Source organism: Gymnodraco acuticeps, unplaced genomic scaffold (assembly GCF_902827175.1).
Source record: "Gymnodraco acuticeps unplaced genomic scaffold, fGymAcu1.1, whole genome shotgun sequence".
Taxonomy (NCBI): Eukaryota; Metazoa; Chordata; class Actinopteri; order Perciformes; family Bathydraconidae; genus Gymnodraco; species Gymnodraco acuticeps.
The window spans coordinates 1-24,444 of NW_022990202.1; the positions used below are offsets into that span (position 1 = coordinate 1).

The following is a 24,444-nucleotide window of genomic DNA, read 5'->3' on the forward strand; positions in this document are numbered from 1 at the left end:
TCCTCCTCTCCTCACCACTGATCCAACACAATCACAAGTCTTGAATAGTAGTAATGTGTATGTGTCCTGCTGTGAAGGGAAACCATGTGATGGCTGTTTCCTTGTTGTGTCTCTTTCTCTGTTCACAGTTCTCCTTACACTGATGAAGATGAGAGGAAAGGGTTACAAATACACATGCATTTACACACAGTATTTCACCCAGTTTCATTCCTGTGTACATTTAACTCGTATTACATTTAGTTTTTAGTCAGTCTCTCCAGAAAATACAGATTTTGAGATTGTAATAATGAATGTAAATCCACCAGGCACTGAAATCATGGCCACACATTGTAAGCTTGTCTAACTCTGCAATCATTCCATCATAAATTGGTCATGTGGGAAAATATTTTGATATTTGACTTTCCATCATAAAATCAGGCAGAACAAGATCAGTTCAAATGAAACCCTAAACTTTCACTTTACCATTATTTGTAATGGTTTACACAGGACCATAGCCAATGTCTCATCTTCTCAAATATTCAGTACATTTTTATTTTGTAAATGTTTTATAGGTGTGTAACCCCTGCAGAGACAGTTCTGTGTTGTCCTCCTCTGTGTGTGCTGGTAGCCTCCTGTAGGTGCATCAGCATGTTCCTCTGTTTCACCTGCAGCATGCTTTCACAATACTCAACCCAGTCTCACGGCATTTCGTGTTATAGTCACGACATTTAATCTATTGATTCGTGTTCACCAACACCATTTCCCCCTTTTTTTCGTGTCACACAGAACGATTTTAAAAGCAATGTATTTCTATTGGTAGTATGTTTCGTGCCTGCAGCACGTCTTTTTACAACGCGCTAGAGTGAGAGGGGCCCCCAAGCCAAAGCTCGCTTAGGGCCCCCAAAAGTCTAGGGCCGGCCCTGCTTATGTATGTACAACATCTGAAGATGTGTAGTTTTATTCATGCTTTCACATAATTTTACAGCATATTGCTATATTATTTCAGACTCAGTATTTACATTCTTACATTCAAAGAAAATCAGTAATATCTTTAAAAACTACAAGTCCTTTTATATCAGCTGTGCACCGTTATGGTGTAAATATAGGTTATATTTACACCATAACGGTGCACATCTGTGAATTAGATCAAATGTAAAAGTCAGCCGAATTAGTGTTGATACTGCAAGGAGACGTATTGTGTGAAGAGAAATTGAAGATGTTGTTTAATTGTTGATATATTTATAATCCACGTCAAGTATTCAGTTTTGGCGGCATCTCTTCCAGTTTTTCCAAAGGTCTTCTCATCAGGGCTCTATAAATAAAGAACTACGGCAGATCTGTAATATGTAATGCAGCCGAACCGTGTATTACAATGCCGTTATGTGATGACTTCCAAAGAGAAAAGCAAGAGCGCTCGGAATAAAGTATTATTTTTCTTTTTAAAAAAAAGTTTTTCGGGTTTCATATCGCATGAACACCATATCCCTACATGCATTGCGGCTAAAACATCCAATCAGCGAGCTTAAACCATAGCTGAGTATCTTGGGTAATCAGTTCAGTGGCAGTGTATCACAATGATGCTCGAAATGTCCCTTATAGGCCTACGTCTGTTTCCGGTTATTTTTATTTTGAAATTCAGTTCCTGACGGATGCCAAAAAAGCCAGAGATTATGGAATTAAACAAATAAATAAAAACAAGGATAATTGTGTGTTATTGGTGAGTAAATAACAGTGTGTTATTTAGAAAAGAATAACAAATTAGAAGGAAAAAAAGATTTTAAAAAATACAGATTTCAGTATCCTGAGGCTCTGAGCCGTTTCTTTTCCTCACAGACGACAAAAAAAGTCCGACATTATACGATTTAAAATAAAAGCAATAATTGTGGCTTGATATTGAGTAAGAACATGTTTTTATGAACCACACAGCTTCCGGTCTTCCAAGACCCGACCGGAGAAAAAGACGTGCTGCAGGCACGAAACATACTACCAATAGAAATACATTGCTTTCAAAATCGTTCTTTGTGACACGAGAAAAAGGGGGAAATGGTGTTGGTGAACACGAATCAATAGATTAAATGTCGTGACTATAACACGAAATGCCGTGAGACTGGGTTGCAATACTATGAGCCAAACAAACTGTTCACATAAACACTGCTTTTGTCTTGTCTCTCAGAAAATCCCTTTTGACACGTACAGACGCATGGTGAGTCATACTATTTCATGAGGTTTTAAAATACACATGAAATATTGATTTGTTCATAGCACACCTGAATCAACGTAATGTTCCCCAAGCTGATGGTCTGAAGCTGTATATGTACAATCACAATTCAACAACACATTTTGTATGTGTTTTCATTCTTTCATTTTAGAACCTGTTCTATCAACAAGCTATCATGAGCTCAAAGGTCAAATCTAGCGTGTCCCTTGGAGCGTAAGATCCTTTTTATTTGATCTATATTGTAATCTTTCTATGGGTTACTAATTATTTGTAATGTTACAAGACGAATCATGTTAGAATCACATGCACACTTTCTCAGATCTATGTGACCTGTATCCTTCTCATTACATGAAATAAGTTGTGATATTAAGAACAGCTTACACATTGGGCAGAGCAGCTGGAAGCACTCATAATAATTATAAAAATGATGTTTCCGCAGACTGAACAAGTACGTCGCAACCTACAAAAACCACGACCCCTTCCTCGCCCCGTGTCTACCCAGCAACCCCTGGCTAACCGACAACGACATGTACTGGACGCTCAACATGAGACAGTGAGGGCTTCCTTTTCCTGTGCAGTATGGGATCTTTCAGCTCAAATTAAATATAATGTTTGTGTCATTATTTTTCAGATTGGTGCATAATCACCTGCAGAGAAGTAAAGTAACAAAGTGTATCTACTCAAGTATTGTAATTAAGTACAATTTTGAGGTACTTGTACAGTTGTGCTTTACTTGAGTATTTAAATATGTTTGCTTGGTTTGGATGAATGATGTGAAATCTAACCAAGTGTTGAATCAGACTTTAGTTCCACCTGGAGTAAATCCACCAGCTACCCTGCAGTATACAAAGTCATTCAAACTAGCTGCACCTTTACCAGCTTTGAGAACACTTTCATGATCAATCATTATAAAACATATCAGATATATTATTCTGAAATGGACCAATCTGCACAACGACTACTTTTACTGTCTTAGCTACTTTGGGTACAGTATGTTCAGATGAAAACAATGTTTAATTTGTAATATAAATGTGTTATCCATACAGATGGGTCAGCATGTTAGTGACAGCGTGTTTTCTTGTGTCCAGAGTGGAGGTCCCCACTAAGATGCGTGTGGAGCGCTGGTCCTTCAGCCTGTTCGAGCTGCTGAGCGACCTGCGAGGCCGCGACGACTTCAAGGTCTTCCTCAAGAAGGAGTTCAGCGGTATGGGGTCAAATGACACATCAAACACCACTCAGTTCGGGTTATGGCTCGCTTGTGTCGAATGTAATATTTTGATATTGTATTGCATTCAGTTGCTATGGTATATGGATAGAATGTAGAAAGAGATCTTAAGATATGCAGCGTACACAGGAGATACTGTGTTTATATGCACAGCTCAGTGTTTTCTTCCAGATAAACCTTTTGCAAATGTCCTGTCCTGTATTTTAAATGTTTGCAGGCTTCACCAATACTTCTATCCTACGTACAGTAGCAGAAGATTCATGTCATAATTATACTGTATATTCATCACAAACCTGTGTGTGTGTGTGTGTGTGTGTGTGTGTGTGTGTGTGTGTGTGTGTGTGTGTGTGTGTGTGTGTGTGTGTGTGTGTGTGTGTGTGTGTGTATGTGTGTGTGTGTGTGTGTGTGTGTGTGTGTGTGTGTGTGTGTGTGTGTGTGTGTGTGTGTGTGTGTGTGTGTGTGTGTGTGTGTGTGTGTGTGTGTGTGTGTGTGTGTGTGTGTGTGTGTGTGTGTGTGTGTGTGTGTGTGTGTCAGGGGACGGGTGGCGCAGTGGTCTGTGCATCTGATCAAGGGGAGTGCTGGGGAACTCCAGTTCGAAACCCGCTCCTGCCGCCACTGCGTCAGGCCGTTGTGTCCTTGGGCAAGACACTTCACCCGGATTTGCTCCTGTGGGCAATGTCCACAGTACATGTATGATATCAATGTGTACTTGTAAAAGCGCCTCGATGACTTCGAGGCGTGAAGATGGACGGTGTGGCGCAGTGCGCTGTGCAATGATCATCAGATCAAGGGTTGAAACCCGCCGCTGCTGCGTCTGTAAAGCCGGTGTGTCCTTGGGCAAGACACTTCACCTGAACTTGCTCCTGTGGGTATTGTCCACAGTGACCATTGCATGTATACAAAACAAATATGTAAATGTGTGCTTTGAGCATCTGAAAAAGTGCTATAATAAATGTAAGGAATTATTATTATAGGGGAGAACCTGGCATTTTGGGAGGCAGCTGAAGAACTAAAGTGGGGCACTGCATCTTCGATGACATCTAAAGCTGAGACCATTTTCAAGTAAGACAGAAAAGTCACTGTCTATGTGTGTGTGTGTGTGTGTGTGTGTGTGTGTGTGTGTGTGTGTGTGTGTGTGTGTGAAAACTTGAAACTGTTGCTTCTAAAAAATACAAATATATCTCCTTTTTGTTGTGAACATGCCCATTGGGCTTTATTTGACATGTGATGAAAAGAGCAACTCAACACTGAGTGAGTTTCAACACGTTCTGAGAGGAAATGTTCTTTGTGTGAAACAACCCATTGTTTTACATCAGCTTTTTCCAACTCTTCCCACACACACACCAACCTCCCTCAGACAGTGAGAAGAAACACATACTGTACAGCAATGTGGAACATTTGGATTAGTCAGGAAAAAGTCTGATCACATCTACTAGACTAGAATCACACCCATGACTGTTATTTTTTAAACAAATATGTACTGTTGTGCCTTCTTTTTATTTATTTATACCTAAATGTGTGTATATGTACATATATGTCTGTGTCACACAAATAGAGGAATTGACAATAAAGTTGACTTTGACACATTTTTCAAACACAGTGAGTAGAGAACATCCCATCCCCTATTTCCTCCCAGATATTGATGTGGAGTGTCTGTGTTCAGGACCTTCCTGGTCCCCGGGGCCCCCCGCTGGATCAACATTGATGGCAGGACCATGGGCCTGACGGTGAAGGGCCTGGATCATCCTCACCGCTACGTGCTGGAGGCTGCGCAGACACACGTGTTCCTGCTCATGAAGAAGGTATTCTGTGTGATGTGGAGAGGCAACAGCGAACATGTCTAAGCATGGCTATCAGTGCCTAAAACATTCATCTTTACAAATAAGCTTTTCTTGATTATTGTGAGGATATTGCTCCCTGTTTGGCCACAGAAAGCATGTGGAACAGTGTATGTTCCCAATTATACTGGGGCCTGCAATATATATGAATATATACAATACTTTGTCTAAATGCCCAGAGTTAAGGCATGTGTGCAGTGACCTGAGCTCCTCGTGCTGTGTCTCTTTGCTACAGGATACTTTCTTCCGCTACCTCAAGTCACCAGTGTACAAAGAAATCCAGAAGAAGGCTCTGAACCCTGAGCCTCATAACTTCAGGTTGGTAGCTCATCCTCACCTCTCTGACATCTCGCTGCCCCTGCACATGATTGACATGATCCTTTAGCTTGAGGCATCTATGTAGAAGAAGGCCACACAGCCAGACAGCTTTCAGCCTCAGATGGATACTCACTTCTACGAACACCTTGTATAGTTTGCAGTTAGAAGTTGTTTTGATGACAGATTCCAACACAATAACTGAAAGGGACATTACAGCAGCTACTAAAAGGTCACACAGGAGAATGATCAGAAAAAGCTTCCATAGCTTCCGTGTCACACAGAAGCTATGGAAGCAATGCCTATTGATGTATTAACTCTGTGGGTTGCTCATGTTTGTACCGTGGTTATGAAGTGTTTTGAGATGTGAGGGAGCAGGAAGTACTGTTTTAGAGATCGGTCAGTTATCTGTGTTGTTTTAGATGTGTCATAATGGATAAGTGTTTTATCTGCAAACCAAATCAACATACGGGTACAAATAAATAACCTGAACCTACCCCGAACTGAAAGCCAGTGAAAATGCTGTGATTTATATTAATCAATATCATGTTTCTGTTTCCACCCTAGCCCAGCCCAGCTGGAGCAAAATGCTCGGAACCGGAGCCCAGGCATCCATCCCCTGATCCTCTGGCAGCAGGATGAGGCAGAGAAGGCCAAGGCAGCCGCCGCCTCCGCCCCCGTGGATGTCAAGGCCTTGATGAGCAAATTAGACAGGAAGAAGTAGAGAAATAGAGTGTGCGATTGCTGTTTAATGTCATGACAATTAATGTTGTAAATATTCCCCTAAATGATCGAAGGGGAAAATCCAGTCTTCGTTACTGAAGGATTACTGACCAGGCCGACTTGGCACAGGTGATGACTACACAACAATGCAAAATGACCACACAAAGATACATCATCACAAAGACACTACACCAGATGCAACACGACCACAATGACAAGCAAAGTAAGACACAACCTTAAAGAGCCGTTAAAGGACATTTAAAATGACCCTAAAGTAACAAAGTGACTCCTAATGACCACAAGATGCAACGACTGTCCTGCTCCTTTGCAGGAGGGGTGGGTGGTGGGGGGGCTTTTACATGTTTCAGCACTATTGTCTTGTAATCTGTCCATGGTGTTTATAGATGCACATTTGAATGAAAGGCATCACTGATATGAGATTTCTTTAGAAAAGTATTGAGTATGTTATGTTTCTACCTAAGTCAAAATTCATATCAACAAATCAGATGTATTTCATGTTAAATACTAGAAAATATTGCATTAGCTTAGCTTGTAATAGTTACATTCTTTTCATGCATATTGCCCCATACCAGTGTGAGGAGACACATCGCACTGTTGTGAACATTGGAGACAGTATCTTACAATAATACTTTATATACTGTATATACTGCTAAGAGATGTTGAATCATATTCAAGAGATTTATTTGTAAATGTAAACCATTGCTCCAGTTATAGTCAAAGTGTCCTAATGTATGTCAGTAGCTGGAGGCTAGAAGTGAATGCATGTAATCAGGGTAGACTTGTGTGTGTTAATAGTTGTAATAACCTCTACTACAGTGTATACTATGAACTACTGTGTTCCACAGCAAGCCGTTTGGATTTTCTGTACATTCCATCTTAGTTACAAACTATCATGTTACTATTGATAATGAGAATATAACATTAAATGATTGACCAAATGAAGCATCAACGACCAGGTGGCTACTCGTTAAGTATACTCTGTATTATAGTCTATTGTTGACTCTAAATGGGACACGTTTTACAAAAAGCAATTGTGACCATAAATTCATTAGGTAGATTTTGAGTAAGTTAATACAATCTGACTTGATGCAGGTTTAAGGCACTTCCACATTGGCTTTACCCCTTTGTTCCGGAAGTTGTACTGAAGCACAGCAAATGCTAAATGTAAATCAATATTTCAGCAAAGGACAAATCCCTGATCTCCTCCTTGGTTGAAATCCTTTGCTCTAAGCCCAGGTGAATTCAATCACACAACACACACGTCTCAAAGACAAAATTGTTTTACTATATATTATTTTTACAAAGTTTCTGCAAAGTCAAATAAAAAGTGTTTTGCATAAAGGGTTATTTGGCCATGCCAGACAGCCAGCTGAGTTTGAACAGAGAGGGAGCGGCAGAGTCCTCGTCCTGAGCAGCCAGCTGTCTGAAGAGGCTGCCCGGCCGGAAGCTGTCCTCACCCGCTGTGGAGGAGGGGGGACGAGGCGTCTGCTGCAGGGAGGAGAACACGGCAGGTTAGCTGAGGTTTTGGTGGATTCATGTCCATCCTAATTCTTAAGTAATAAAAACACAACACAATGGTCTACTGTCCCTGGGTCACCGGTTCAAATAGGGCTATCATACTATCCCTGGATGGCCATCTCTTGGGATGTGGGCACTTCATATGTGGCACTCAAGAGCCCATTAAATGTATTAGGGGAAGAACACCGAACGTTGAGTATTTAACAGGCAGGTGTCAGGTAAAACGGGATTTGCTCCGAACGACACTAGGTTCCTTTCAATGGTAACCAGAGAGTACACAGTACAAAGACACTACAGCGTTCTACATCAGTATTCTTCCAAAGTTGGAATAAATTGTGATTTTTATTTGATACCTGCCTGATGGTCCCACAGACACCTTTTAACAACTGCTTGAGTGACTTCTTGTTCCAGGAGATGGCAAGTGCCGGCATCAGATCACACGCCGATTAGTTATTAGTTCATCAGAAATAGTTGACGAAGAAGATTGTGGAAATTCAATATGTGAATTACATTTAAAATAAAATGTAAAGTCTATGGAACAATTGAGGTTTTCATACGTCTCATTTATCTGGTTAAAATAATAAATGCATAGACAATATAATAGTTATGAAGCAGGTCTAAATTCTAGTTTACCTCTACTACTAACGATCATAATGTCAACAAGGCAGTTCCTCTCTGTCAGTTAAAGATAAGTATCATAGAGTAGCTTCGCTCCGTTGGGGCTTAAATGGATCAGAGGCAGGAGCCGTGTTGTGAGACACCAGTGCTGTAGTTAGCTCCTGAATGTCTCACAACATGTTCCAGTGAGAAGGTATACCAGCACAGCGGTAAATCCAGCACTGTAGCTTCACAGGGCTAGCTACAGGAGAGCCGGGCTCTGGAGCTCCATGCTAACATTTCAAATGTGGAGAGGGAATGTAGTGGACAGGAAAGGTAGAGAAGCTACAGGTCACATTCATTATCTAAGGGGTCACTGGTGGGGACTACTTTCACCCTTAAAACTAGTTAACACTTCATGTTATCATGGAACACCTAATCCAACGTTTCAGAGACCCTGGGTTATTCTGTCGGAACAGTAACGTTTGTCGTCAGATGGAAGGAGTAGATGTTAGCTCCGAGCACCCAGCAGTGAGAGGATGCAGGTTTAGCCTAGCTTAGCAGAATGGAGGCAGAGGGACACTGCTGGCCATGCAAAGCAACAATTCAACTTGCACTGGCTCCAAGGCACACTTATATCATTGGAATTCATGTTGGTCATTCTTTTTTTTTTAAGGAAAGCTTAAAATGGATTCTTTTGGACCAATCCCAACTGGAGTTGCATAGAGACATCAGATTGTTTGTATTGCTGTGGACATTGCCACACATTCAACTAGTAATGCATGCAACTCAAGATGTGATTTGTCCACTCAGAACAGGAAAATGCCATGTCATTGTTGCAGTGCTGCTTCCCCAAGAAAGTGTCCAGTCATTAGTCTGATCCTGAGCTGAGCCCGGCAGAGGGTGGGAGAGAACAGAGCAGAACATTCTGTAGCCCGTCTGAATCATTTCACCACTTCATAATCTGTACTGTCACACTGCAAAGGCACCACAGCTAGACCAAGGCACTACTGAAAACACAACACAAAAAACACATACACACACAGACCAACCCAAAGTGAGGAACTTGCCTGAGTCTCTTGCACTCAGAATCTCTGAGGAGGCAGAGAGTGTAACAGAGAACATTACCCAGGGTGCAACAAAACAATAAACAGAGAGATGAAGACATACAGTGTGTGTCAGCATATGAAACAATCAGAGTTACGTCCTGCTGCTGATCTCAGCTCAGTTACTCACCAGCTGGTGAGGAGCCTCAGAGCTCCGGGAGGCCGACTTGGGTTTACGCACATTGGACATGCTGAGAGGTAGCAACCCGAACCTGAGGAGGGGACATCGTGGGAATTAGGTTGAAATACAATTTTGAACAAAAGTATGGTACATATCCAAAAGAGACAGGGAAGGATAGTTACTGTATATACAGTCATATTAATGACTGACTATAACTGGACTCAATGACAGGACTGGGTCACATGGTACAATGCCTGCAATGGAATGCAATATTCATACGAGTGGGCTAGCCTAGTCAGTGCTTCTCAAAGTGTGGTCCGCGGACCACTGGTGGTCTGTGAGCGCCCCCTAGTGGTCCGTGAGTATATTGGTAACATTTCACATTTGAAATAAATAAGTTTTCCGCACTCTCGCGGGAATATCTCCGCAATGGAGCGAGCTTAAGTTTCACTTTCAATTGCATAATATAGCCCAGCGCAACACCTTCGTCACACATGTTGCCACCTGTTTGTACAATTTCCAGGTGATTTGTAATCTGTTCTAGAAAAACGATGTGTTTTTGGATATTTGTGGAGTTAGGTGGTCCGCGAGTGTTTTTTTATTGGTTAAGTGGTCCTTGGTATGAAAAAGTTTGAGAAACACTAGCCTAGATAATTCGTTAATCATGAGAAATATGAATATCACTCATCAACACTGCAGCCCGGTCTGTTTCTTTCACCCTCTCACAGGGATCATTTCTTACTTAAATAACGCTTTCATCTCAAAATGAATGTAGGACTTCTCAACAGAGATAATGCTGACCAACTGAAGCAAAACTAAGTGCAAAGGCTAACTTAACAAAGTGACAAGAACAGATACCCGATTAAAATCCAGATGTATATAGATTATATATTAGCTCCACTTACTGAGAGAATAATAACTATATTGAGAAAGCTGGCTAATATAAGGCCTTCTGAATAATACTGAATACAGTCAACAGTTTGAAAGTTGGTAAGTTAATAAGAACAAACATGGTGCTTGGCATACCTCAATACTTTAAAGACACTGACCAAGAAGACACCTTCTTGCTTACATTGATCATCTTCTTACTTAGTTTTTCTATCTGACATTAGGGGATTTAGTATGATCTGACCGACATCAGATATTTTATTTGGTAATTGAGTTTAGCTGAGCTGGAGTTGACCTCTGACCTGATCTGGCTGCTGGCCAGTGGCAGGATGTTGTACGGCTCCTGGGAGTTCACACTGCTGCTCCGCGAGGGGAACTGCTTCTCGGAGCCCGTCAGCAGGCCCAGCAGCACCTGAGGCACAACGTCACATGACCTCAACAACTTCAGTAACAGGGCACCTGAGGCACAACGTCACATGACCTCAACAACTTCAGTAACAGGGCACCTGAGGCACAACGTCACATGACCTCAACAACTTCAGTAACAGGGCACCTGAGGCACAACGTCACATGACCTCAACAACTTCAGTAACAGCACCAGAGTCACCTGTTTACTGTCACATCTGGAAACATGTACAGGCATTTTGTGTGTGTGTGTGTGTGTGAGAACTATTCATGGCGTAGTGCTGAAGTACCGAAGTCCTCTGGGACATGCGGTTGAGGTTGGTGTTCAGCGGGGGGGTGAACACGTCCAGGTCAAATGGGTCGATGTAGCCCTCCAGCCAATCACAGACGTCGTGGAATCTGAACGACACAAAACAGTGTTGAAGAAGTGGTTCAATCAGAAAGCTAGAGAGGTAGAGTCACTCCAGACCTGCACCCAGCTCCTATCAAGCCCTGATCCTCTGTCTCTGTGCTAATACAGCTTGAACAGAAGCATATGGAGCATGGCTCCAGACTGACTGTGTAGTCAAGTGATTACATACACCCTCTAAATATGCAACAGATAAACAGGATAGGAGCCACGAATCTCACATAGTGGTGACATTTGTTGTGCATTTAATAAGGTCTGAGATGGTTTTCTGTTTGGTATAGGCCAGTGTTTGTTATATTATCATGTGTTATTGTGTCATCGCAATGGGTTGGTTGAGATGGTTAGATCCATAATATAATCAGCTGTTCACCTGTGTTAGGTGTGAGGCGGACAGAGTGAGAGGGTCTGCCACTTTGATTCCTTCGTGTGATTATACATTACTCATTGATATTAAATTAGGAATTGTTGAACACATTTTAGATCTCTGCAATTATTTTGTGGAAGTGCGTCAGAGAAAGCCAACCAGTCCAGATGTCGGCCACTCAGAACGAGAGGATCAAGATCCAGCAGGAGTCACATCAGAGCTCATTCATCACTTCCTGTCAGTGATGCATAATCAATAACTAATATTGAGCATCCCGAGACAAAATGTGAGACGTGCGAGGCATGATATAAGACCTGCACCCCCTGCCTGCTCTGGAACATCCCAGATACTGAACAGGTTAGTGTCTGCAGTCATCTGACTTCTAAACGTCATATACTTCTCAAACCGTTGGACCGGTTACAAATGATGCTTACTCAAATGAAGTAGAGTAATACTACCAGTAACCCCTACAGGAGAAAGTATTCTAGCATACTAGTAGCATTATATGTAATGTAATTAAAGTAGAACATATATTTATGCTAGGTGATGATTATTTTCTTAAATTAGATTCACAGATGTTTAAATGGTTGGATGTGATCTTCTGTTATTGCCTGGTTGACTAGAAAAGTTGAATTGTTGCTGCAGATGAGGAAAATGAGTGTTTGCTTTATTCTATGAATTCCTACTTGAATCATGTACGTTCATTCTTTTTGGAATGACTCTAACAGACACTGAAGCCAGGAGCTGTGCAGCACTCCTCTGATGGCTGGGGTGGGGTATCCACTCCATCCTGGGTGTGGTTGATGGTGTTACCTGGGGTCTTGGTGGGATCTGGAGCTTTTGCCCTCCTCCTGTCTGCTGCCCAGGGTTGAGTTCAGGTACCGCAGGTCAAACAGCAGCTGCAGGGCTCTGTTCTGAGTCATGGGGAACACTCCCTCCTGGAGGACGAGGAACAGAAAACAACAGTAGGTTCACTCATTCAAGGAATTTGTCTTGGTGTATATGATGCATACATAAACACAGTTAAAGACGATGATAAGTAAGAACAACAACCCTAACAATTAAAATAATTATAAAAAACGATTGAAAAAAGAAGATTATACGTTAAGATATTGAAAAAATAATTACATGAAATCTGGATATACCAAAAATCTATGTAAATTTTACTATTGCAAACTAATAATAAAATAAAATATGTGCAGTAATAAAACAGACGTTTTTCACATTACAAACTTCCCCTGTTATCAACACTGTGTGTGTGTGTGTGTGTGTGTGTGTGTGTGTGTGTGTGTGTGTGTGTGTGTGTGTGTGTGTGTGTGTGTGTGTGTTCCTTACCGTGCTGGGGGCCCGCTGTGTGAGGCTGTGGTAGTGCTGCAGGGCCTGATCCAGACAGGTCTGCAGCAGCTCCTGCAGGGTGGGCCGGGGCAGGGCGTGCCCCCCCACCCTGTTCACCTCCACACACAGCTGGAACAGCAGCGACTGCACGAACCAGGACGGCTGCGGAGACACATGTCAGATTACTGAAAGGAGTGATAAAGCACTTCCTGTGTGTGTTGGAGCTGCTGAGACCCTCACCTGGACTGGAAGACAGATCTTGGATGTCACGCTGCTCCCTGACTCCGCCTCCTCCTGGATCTCCAGATCCTCCCAGTTAGTCCCTGTGGTCAGGACCGCCCCGGCAGACTCTGCATGCAGCGCTGTGCCCAACTTCTCCAGCAGCACCTGTGACAACACACACACCGCCAGGCAGCCCACATTCAGGCCTTCATTTGTCTGGGCATTTGAGGGCAGCAGGAACAAATAACACCAGCTTATAATGATGTAATGGCTCATTGAAAACAGTTGCATATTTCAGCAGCTTAATGGACTCACAGTGAACCCTTTAACCTTTATGCATTCATTTGACATGCTGTTTCCATTTGTGAATTGGGTGTAATAACAGTGTAATTACGGTGAAATGTGGGTGTCATTTGGTGTACCATGACGCCTGTTAACAGCTCGACCTGCTGAGCATCAGTCGCTCAAAGCTGATTCCGTCAATCAAAGATTCTCGCTCCTATTTGCTGCTCTATGTAAATATCTGCTCTGCTGTGTGTGTGTGTGTGTGTGTGTGTGTGTGTGTGTGTGTGTGTGTGTGTGTGTGTGTGTGTGTGTGTGTGTGTGTGTGTGTGTGTGTGTGTGTGTGTGTGTGCGTGCGTGTGTGTGTGTGTGTGGTAGATTCTGTACAGTGTGTTCTCAGTGATATGATGACCCCACATGATGCCGATATGTGAAATGAACACCCTGAGATAATATTGAGAAATCTAAAAGGGAGTAAATGGACTTTGAGCTGAGGAGGCTCAAGGTTAATATTGCTATTGTACCAATCATGTACCAATTCCTGTAAACTAAGTTAGATCATCATTATTTTGGCCAACATTGCATTGTGACGCCTCGCAACAGTAATGTCATTTAATGCTAGAAGAAAGGCCCAAAAAAATTTAACGAATGGAAAAGATTTAACAAATGTATATGCACATATAAACATCTCTCTCCGTTATGGACTGACTTTGGACAGTGCGCCGCTCCAGATGCGGTATGCCTCCATGCTGCAGATCAGAAGCTCCTCCTTTAGCCCCGCCCACTTGGCCTGGACGGGGCTCACCTCGGGGGCCGCCCTGGCTTTGCCCAGCTTCTTGCCCTGTCTGGGGGTCACCTTGGCAGGGGCCTCGGACCCCTCCTGTTTCCCCAGGATGCAATTCTTCAGGTTGGGGCAGAGCTCCCCCATCGACTGGCACAGCCTTGCCATGAAGAGCACTGAGCTGAGGCGGGCGGGGGTGGGGGGTGCAGGGGAGGCTGCTCTCAGCTCAGAGCGGACCGAGGACAGGATGTGTCGGACGCAGGCCGCGCAGCCGTCCCGTAACGCCTCCTCCACGGACGGGGAGTCCGTGAAGCGGTTAAAGGAGGAGGCTGAGGAGCTCTCTGTGAGATCAGGGGAGGAGGAGGAGGAAGAGGAGGGACCTGAGGCCGAGTCAGAACCTGCAGAACCCAGGGGGAAACATGAACACTTATTACTATTGAGGATGTGATGACCACTCTGTACTGTCTGAACTCACAGCATGGCTGTTCTGAACGAGCCTCACTGACGCCTCTCGTACACGGTTCCGTTGGAAGCTTTAGCGGAGACGCTTCCCATTCACTTTGAATGGGGTGACGTCACGCTTTGCCGAACTGAATTGTGGTTCCGTTGCTTCGCTTTGCCTACGCTGCTCGCGGTGAAAGTTGAGAAAAGTTCAACGTTTCAAGCGTCGACGAAAGCGCCAGCCAATCAAACCGCGTGCTTTGTGAGTCCGGGGCGGGAGATTAATGTGATTGGTGGTTGGTCGCGTTAACCCCAAGCGCCAGACACGCCCACCGGCAAGCGTCAATGCACGAAACTGTGTGTACGTAGCGGCAGAACGTCAGAATGTACACAGCGGGGCTTTGAGCTACATGTTAGCATGTTGAAAATCTCAGACTACTCACTAGTTATTGGGTTTTCTTCAATTCTGCCATCATATAATATGGGATTTAAATCACACGAACCTTGTTATCGTCAGGGGGGGGAAGTAACGGAGACTTGAAACACATATAGCTGATAATACTTCTGTACTTTAGAATATTCTGTACTGACCACTGTGCAGAATGAATGCTTTTACTTTAGGTATAATTTGATGCCAATACATTTTACTTTTACAAGGACTTTACTTGTAGTGGAGTATTTTAAAACCATAGTTGATGAAGCCATATCTAGGAGCTTATATTATTTAATAGTTATCCATTTATTTTATTGTTCTTTTTTGTTTATAGTAAATCTTCCTTTTAATTCTTATTTAAGTTTATCAAATAAGTTGTACTATGCCTCTGTTTTTGTAAAGGCAGCCTTTGGGCACCGGGGGAGGGGAGACCGGCTCATTATAAATATGGGAAACAGGTGGTAGTGAGCGGCGCACCCGGTAGGCTTATGGTTTTTTACCATCGGGTAAGAAGGAAGAGAAAATGCTTGATGTGTTGACAATAAATTGCACTGAAACGACTTTTGCTCGGACCTTGATTTTTACCCATGCGTAAGATTCGCTGACGGGTGCCTCAGCGGCACTTTGCTTTGATTTACATTTCTTTCTTATATTTTTATGATTTTGGCCGCTATATAGTAAAAAACCCGCCTCATGAATGGATACTATTTTTTTGGAAACCCTTTTTCTGTGGATGGCCCGCCGCAAAGAGGGTTACAAGGATTTCCTTATTGAAACTTCCGGGAGTCGCGTGGAAAAGAGGACAGACGCCGGCCTCGTTTTGGAAATGTTTGTACACGAGGCAGTGCGCGTGGGACTCGTGAGTAAACAAGAGGAATAAATGAATGATGAGTCATGCTTGTTGTGATTTAATCAATGGATGCATACGCAAATGAACATATGAGCCAAACGTGTCAAATGTTACGGATGGAATGATTAAACGCTTCATCAAAGAAATAAGGACGTCTGTGTAAGCCAGTTTTACGCACGCTGCGGAGAACAGCGTTATGGATTAACGCAGATGCAATCTGATCAAAGGGATTGAATACAATTAAAAGCAACTCTCAAGTAAAAATGACTGAACCTAAAACTGCCATGGAGGCAGAGGATCTTTTAAAATCCCTCACGGCCACACGCAGAGGGAAACTTGGAGTGTGCACAAGAAAACTAAATGAAACTAAAGCCCTGCTCACTGACGGTGGAAATGTTGATGATGTTGATGATTGCATGGATATGTTTAAAACTGCTATGGATGAATTCAATAAAGTGCATCATTCTCTCCAACAACTCTTATCTGAAGAGGAAAAGGACATTGGTGTAACGGACTGGTATGAACCCAGAATTATGAACTTGAATTACTTTGCAAAGGAAGTTAAAGCATGGAGAAGAGAACGTATTGCACAACTACAAATTGATCCACTTGACAGTATCTCCAATGCCTCTGTGAGACAGCGACCCTTTTAGCGGCTGGATTTCCAGTGAAAGAACCAACCACGAGAGGAGGTAGAGTTGCACACCATAGTGTCTTTATTTCACAACCACCATAAAGAACAGCCAGCCAGCATGGAGGTGTTCACCACTTTCCTCCGACTGAAGACTGGCTCTTTTATAGAGGATCTTATTGGGAGAAACCATTCACAGGTGAGCCATTATAAATACACATGTCATCATAATTGGTATAACGATAATCTATAACATTCTGTGCATGTATGATCAGTGGTTAATAGCCAGCTGTTAAGTTAACCCCAAAACCCACATTATAACTGACCATAATATATAGAAATACATTCCCAACTACAACAGAAACCCCTACGCCCATCCCGCCACTTGGTTCGTCCCGGAACCTTCTTTAGTCAGTGTTTGTTTCCCCCCGAGGACCTTTTGGCCAAACACACTGGAGCGGACACATGACGAAACAGCATGGGTAAGCGATGGGCGTAACCTTTACACAGTGTTCACTTCTACAATGAATGCAACTTAACGTCATGATATATAGACGCTAAAACAGGACATCTGCACACAATGATTAATCTCATCCGCTGTCAATCTTACACAATCATAAACACTCTCGCTATAACTCCCCTCTCTTTTCAGGTGGAGCCGAGGACCGACCAGCATCTGCCAGACGACATTCCAAATACTACGGTTTAATCATTTAACAACTACATCATCAATAAATAGTATAGATTATATAAAAATGTGCAAATAGGCCATGTCAAACTGTACTGTGCAAATCATGCTAATAAAGTGCAAACTGTTCACTAAAGTGCTGAGTGACATTATTACTGTGCAAAAGGAAGTCGTTATATAAAGTGCAAACCCACATGTGCAATATTACAAGGCCCCCAAAGCCGTCAGTCCATAGTAACGAAGTTACCTTCGTTACAGTCTCCAAAAGGACTACAACATCAAGGGCCTCATCTGCTGCTAAGTTAGCATCAGCAGAAAGGGCAGCTCTGGAGGCTAAGTCTGCTGCTTTAAAAGACATGCATGCACTGCAACTGGAGGAAACAATTCTCAAATCAAAGATGGAAAAGGTGGAGATGGAATCACAGATTGTAGCAGCAGATGCCAAAATGAGGGTACTTCTCAGCCCACATGAGGATGATCATCTTGGGGATGCTATGAATGCTTATTTAGATGAAGAAGGTAAACTGGAAAATGTAGAGCAAACGTATACAGACACTTCTGTCTTGGAATTTATTGAAGTAGCTGCTGTACCTAAAACTCCACTACATAGAACAATTGTAGATTTCCATAAAAGATCTTGGCAAGCAAATGGTGCATCAAGACCACAACTGGAAAATCCTGCAATCAACATTTTTACTCAGGAAAACCTCAACACACTGGCACAGAGACAAAAGGACATAGCTGATCTCATGATAATGCAACAAAATCTATCCCTGCTACCTAAGAGAGAGGTGCCTGTGTTTAATGGGGACCCACTCTCTTATCAACCTTTCATGCATGCATTCAGATACCTAATTGAAGAGAAAACTAGTGACTGCCAGGACAGGCTCTACTTTCTTGAACAGTTTACATCAGGTCAAGCCAGAGATCTGGTCCGTAGCTGTCTTCACATGGATGCACAAAGAGGATATTCAGAGGCCATGCAACTTTTAAAGAGACATTATGGAAATGAAATGAAAATTGCAAATGCTTATCTGGATAAGGCACTCAACTGGACAGCTATCAAGCCAGATGATGGAACATCTCTTCATGCCTACTCACTATACCTAAGAGAATGCCTTAACGCCATGCAGGACTTGGAGTACATGGATGAGCTAGACGTCACATCAACGTTAAGACTAATTGTATCCAAGCTACCATATAAGCTCAGGGAAAGATGGCGCACAACAGCGTATGAAGAATTTCAAAAGAAAAACATCAGAGCTAGATTCAAACATCTGGTCGAATTCACCGAAAAGCATTCTGACATATTATTACACCCAGTGTTTGGAGAAATTAAAGACTCAAATCCCACTAAAAGGATAATCACCAACAATAGGACAACTGACCTCAGAAGACCTAAAAGGAGCAGTAGCTTTGCCACGGATGTCTAAAGACAAATGGTTACTGTTTTGGTTGCCTTAAGAAGGGTCACATGAGCAAATACTGTACATTGAAGCTAAACTGTCTAACATGCCAAAGGAAACATCCAACACTGCTGCATATTGATGAATTAAATTCAAAACAAGTCACCCTGCAAAACAGTAGAACAGAACCAAAGTGAGCGTCCATCAACAGTGCGAAGGTATCAGCTGATCAGTCAACAGGGGCCGGTGAGGATTGTGCCCTTGCTATTGTTCCGGTGCAAGTGAAAGCAGCAAAAGGAAGCAAGTATATTAAAACCTACGCCTTTCTTGACCCTGGGAGCACGGCCACATTCTGTACTGAAAACCTAATGAACCAACTGAATACTAACGGACGAAAGACTGAAATTCTACTCCGCACAATGGGACAAAAAAGGAATGCAAAAAGCTATGAAATTACAGGTCTGGAAATAGGAAACATAGATGGAGGACAATTTATCAACTTGCCTGAAGTGTATACACAAACTAAGATTCCTGTCTCAACGGAAAACCTTCTCACACACTCCGATCTTGAAAAATGGCTTCATCTCAGTCAGATCCAAATCAAGGAAATTCATGCAGACATTGAAATGCTGATAGGGATGAATGTTCCCAAAGCCTTGGAACCCTGGGATATAATCCACAGTCAGGGTAATGGACCATATGCAGTGAAGACAATGTTTGAATGGGTGGTCAATGGGCCCCTCAAATCTCACACTGCTATGGATACTTATGAAACAATGTCAGCAACCGTCAATAGAATTTCACTGGATAACCTGAGGGACCAGCTAGTCTCACAGTACAACCAGGATTTCCCTGAAAAGGAATATGAGGAAAAAAGAGAGATGTCATGTGAGGACAGGAAATTCATGGACCTGACTGAAAGCTCAATAATCATCAAAAACGGACATTACAACTTACCTCTACCCTTCCGTGATAAGGACTTGGCCCTGCCTAACAATTACAACATGGCACTACATCGCACAACCAACCTTGCTGGGAAATTCAAGAGGGATTCAGTTTACGCTGAAGAATATAAAGCCTTCATGGAAAAGGTACTGGAAAAGGGCTATGCCGAAAAGGTTCCACAAGATCAACTTCAAAGATCAGACGGCAGGCTCTGGTACATACCGCATCATGGGGTTTACCATAAAAGAAAGAAGAAACTCAGGGTTGTATTTGACTGTTCATCTTCATTTAAAGGAAAGTCCCTTAATGCTGAACTCTTCCAAGGTCCGGACTTGACTAATCCCCTTCTAGGCGTCTTGCTTCGTTTCCGTCAGGAGAAAATTGCAATAATGGCTGACATTGAAGCAATGTACTACCAAGTACCGGAAGTACAGGAAGACCACCGTGACTATCTCAGGTTTTTGTGGTGGCCTCAAGGAGACATCAGCAAACGACTGGAGGTCTGTCGGATGAATGTGCATCTCTTTGGTGCAGTATCATCCCCAAGCATAGCCAGCTTTGCCTTGCAACAAGTGTCAAGAGACAATATCAGTAAATACAGCACGGAAGTACTGGAAACCATTCAGCGCAGCTTTTATGTGGATGATTGTCTCAAATCTGTGGCTTCTACAACTCAAGCTATCGACCTTACCAAGGATCTAATGAAGGCATGTGCCGAAGGAGGATTTACTCTTACCAAATGGTGAGTAACAGCCAAGACGTGCTTAGAACCATCCCTGAAGTGCACAGAGCTAAACCAGTTGAGCAACTAGATCTGGACAAAGAAAAAACACCTCTAGAAAGAGTTCTAGGCATCCAGTGGAATATCGTGAGAGATACTTTTACCTTCACTGCTGCCATCAAACGCAGAGTTCCTACAAGAAAAACAGTTATTTCTATTTACGACCCCCTCGGTTTCCTTTCACCATTCATCCTCAAGGCCAAGCAAATCCTTAGAGGACTCTGCATTGATAAGTGTGGATGGGATGAAGTTATCCCAGAACACCCTTCAAAGTCATGGCAAAGATGGATAGCAGAACTAGATCAGTTGGGCAGATTTGAAGTGGACAGGTGCATGAAGCCTGAACATTTTGGACTCGTAAGGACTGCTGAGCTGTATCACTTCTGTGACACAAGTGAAACGGGGCATGGCACTGCAAGCTACATTAGATTCACGAACCACAAAGGAGATACTCATGTGTCATTCATTCTCGGGAAATCCAGAGTCAATCCTCTGAAGCAAATCACCATTCCCAGACTGGAGCTCGCAGCTGCTACACTTGCTGTAAAAGTTGACAGGATGTTACAGAAGGAACTAAACATGAAACTACAGAAATCAACCTTCTGGACAGATAGTACATCAGTACTAAAATACATCCACAACCAAACAAAAAGATTCCATACCTACGTTGCTAATAGGATAGCTGTGATTCACAACTTGTCCCAAGAAAGCCAATGGAGGTATGTAAGTTCCAAGGACAATCCAGCAGACTTTGCATCACGTGGATTGAATATTGAACCATTCTTGGAGTCCACAAGATGGTTGAATGGCCCTGACTTCCTTTCAAAGGAGGAAAGTGAATGGCCCGAAGTGCCAAAGGATCTTGGCCACATCCTCCTTAATGATCCAGAGATCAAAAAGGACATCTCTGTTAACAGCATGAAAATAAATAACTGTGCAACCACCGACCTCATTGAACACTACTCCTCTTGGAAAAAACTACAGAGAGCAGTTGGTTGGTTGTTGAAACTCAAAAGACTGCTTCAATCCAAAAGAGCTAAAGCACCAGCGACCCGCTCCAAAACTGCAGAAAGACAACAAGGACTATCTGTGGAGGATTTGGAGGAAGCAGTGAAATCAATCATTCACTATGAACAAGAGCGCTACTTTGAATCTGAGCTGAGGCTGCTAAGGAAAGGAAAAGATGTTAAAGCTGACAGCCCCTTACGCAAAGTTGATCCTATTCTAGATGAAGGTATCCTACGGATTGGAGGACGCATAAGTAAATCTGCTATGCCAGTACATTTGAGAAACCCGATAATCCTTCCAAAAAACTCCCACATATCCAAACTGATTCTACGTGATATTCATCAGCAGGTCGGACACTCTGGGTGGAACCACATGCTCTCCAGACTAGGCCAGACATTCTGGTTACTCTCTGCCAACTCTTCTGCAAGGAAAATAATAAAAGGCTTGTGTTTTTTGTAGATGCATGCAGGCTAGAGTTGGAGAACAAAATGACCTCTACAACAGAAAGAGATGGAGACAAGTTCAATACATTGCAGACCTCTTCTGGCAGAGGCGGGCTAAAGAATATCTGCCACTCATGCAGCAAAGGCAAAAGTGGGTCAACACTAGAAGGAATCTTCAACCCAACGATATTGTGGTCATCGTCGATGAAACGGCACCAAGGAACTCATGGCCCCTCGGCCGTGTGGTTAAAACCCTGCCTGGACCCAAAGGTCTGGTCAGAAGTGTGTTAGTTCAGACCAAGACTAACATCCTGCAAAGGCCCATTAGCAAGCTCTGTCTACTCCTGGAAGCCAACTGAGCCAAGAGCTAGCTAATGCCCTACCCCTTATCCCCTGCACACACACTATCTTTCCATACACAAACCTCTCTATTTCAAACTACACTGATACCCTTTGACTATTGTCTCCTGCCTCAGGGACAGTGAGTGGTGAAACCACAAAAGACACTGATGCAGCATGAACTTTGGGGGGGATCTAAGTGGGGGCTAATTGAAATGACTTGTTGAATGTATATATGCATATTAGTAGATTTTGTATGATAAACAGAAATGTAATTAGATATTTTGCGTAGTTTAAAATATTTAAAGGTGTTACCTGGCTCCATAGAATGTTTTGTTGTAATTGATTTGCTATTGCATCACAATTAGGGGCCGGTATGATGAAGCCATATCTAGGAGCTTATATTATTTAATAGTTATCCATTTATTTTATTGTTCTTTTTTGTTTATAGTAAATCTTCCTTTTAATTCTTATTTAAGTTTATCAAATAAGTTGTACTATGCCTCTGTTTTTGTAAAGGCAGCCTTTGGGCACCGGGGGAGGGGAGACCGGCTCATTATAAATATGGGAAACAGGTGAGCGGCGCACCCGGTAGGCTTATGGTTTTTTACCATCGGGTAAGAAGGAATAGAAAATGCTTTATCTGTATAATAAATTGCACTGAAACGACTTTTGCTCGGACCTTGATTTTTACCCATGCGTAAGATTCGCTGACGGGTGCCTCAGCGGCACTTTGCTTTGATTTATATTTCTTTCTTATATTTTTATGATTTTGGCCGCTATAATAGTATTTGTACTTTACTTAAGTAAAGCATCTGAGTACTTCTCCCATCACTGGATATCATTTCTAAAAAAAGGTATTGTATTCATTATTTTACAATGCAATATGTTCCGCACAATTCTTTTGCCATTTTATTTAATTTTCTTCATGTACTATTTTTCTATTGTATTTGTATGTCTTAAGTATAGTACGTTGCATTGTTAGAGGAGCCGGAGATTTATTATTTTGCTATCGTCCATATGGCAATAAAGCTTTTGAATCTTTAAAATAAACAAAGAATACACTGACACACTAGAAATACTATGCCATACATGTCTCAGGTTATATTATATCCAATGCTGACACTGCTAAATAAAGAGCTTGTTCAGCAGCATAGACCTCCTGTAGAAGTACATCCTCATCAGAGCTGGGGAAGGGATGATTCGTTTGGAGTCCACTGCTGTTTACCTGCCTATTATTATTATTATTATTATTATTATTATAACAACAACTAGCACACTGGACAATGGGATTCATCATTTGAAGAACCCAGGTACGAACACCTCTGCGCTTTAGGAACATGTCATGAATCTGACAGACTTTCACAGGACCTTCTCAAGAAGACCTTTTAGGACTCATGCAGGTGGTTAGCAGGAATCACATGTATCATTACCATCACTACTACCTTAAGCATTTTATACTCATTAGCACTAAATACAAAGCATAGCTGATAGAACTGTCACTGCTGGTGTTCGGTCAGAACACAAATGTCTCAGACAGATCAAACATGACCTGATGAAATGGACCAATCTGCACAATGACTACTTTTACTTTTGGTACTTTAACTATACTTTGATGATAATACTTTTCTACTTTCACTTGAGTCACATTTTGAATACAGGACTTTTACTTGTAACAGAGTATTCCTACAATCTGGTACTTCTACTTTTACCATGTCATGGCCATTTCTACTGATCATAATTCCATTGTTGAGGTCTACTAGAATAGATTTACATTGTTCAATGTTCCAAACTCACATTGGTTTCTCATACAGCATCTCTGTATAGTATGTGTAATCACTCTCTGTGTTACTAGGGCTGAACGATTAATCGATTTTAAATCGAAATTTGAAATGATGCGATTATCAAATCGCAAAGCCTGCGATTTCTTTTACTTTTTCTTCTTGTGTGTCAGTCATCCACACCAATCAGAAGTGCTGTGCTCCACATGTACCAGCCATTGTTAATCAATCAGAAGTGGCCCATTATAGAAGGTGATAGACAGATTGATCCAATCACCTGCCAAGTGCTTCTGAAAGTGCCTGCCCTTTCCAAATGGCTTCCAATGGAGCTTTCCTAGATGGTTTGGTGAA

General features: G+C 42.4%; 2 protein-coding genes across 2 annotated transcripts in view; one reads left to right on the forward strand and one right to left on the reverse strand.

Moving 5' to 3' along the window:
* Positions 1 to 2,152: 2,152 nt before the first annotated feature.
* rgs9a (regulator of G protein signaling 9a) lies at positions 2,153 to 6,316 on the forward strand (the record flags this gene model as incomplete). The annotated part of the gene is given in 8 exon segments (XM_034218236.1): positions 2,153 to 2,182; positions 2,349 to 2,410; positions 2,637 to 2,750; positions 3,286 to 3,401; positions 4,397 to 4,484; positions 5,086 to 5,224; positions 5,496 to 5,578; positions 6,143 to 6,316. Coding segments are annotated over 8 exon segments (789 nt in total), but the record flags the coding sequence as incomplete, so codon positions are not given.
* A 1,265-nt stretch (positions 6,317 to 7,581) lies between these two features.
* cog1 (component of oligomeric golgi complex 1) overlaps positions 7,582 to 24,444 on the reverse strand; it is a 29,706-nt gene continuing 12,843 nt past the window's right edge. Inside the window, 8 exon segments of the mRNA XM_034218235.1 lie at positions 7,582 to 7,807; positions 9,671 to 9,752; positions 10,852 to 10,961; positions 11,245 to 11,353; positions 12,541 to 12,665; positions 13,063 to 13,224; positions 13,303 to 13,449; positions 14,276 to 14,745. Coding sequence (XP_034074126.1) covers positions 7,664 to 7,807; positions 9,671 to 9,752; positions 10,852 to 10,961; positions 11,245 to 11,353; positions 12,541 to 12,665; positions 13,063 to 13,224; positions 13,303 to 13,449; positions 14,276 to 14,745 — 1,349 coding nt within the window. The 3' untranslated portion in view covers positions 7,582 to 7,663.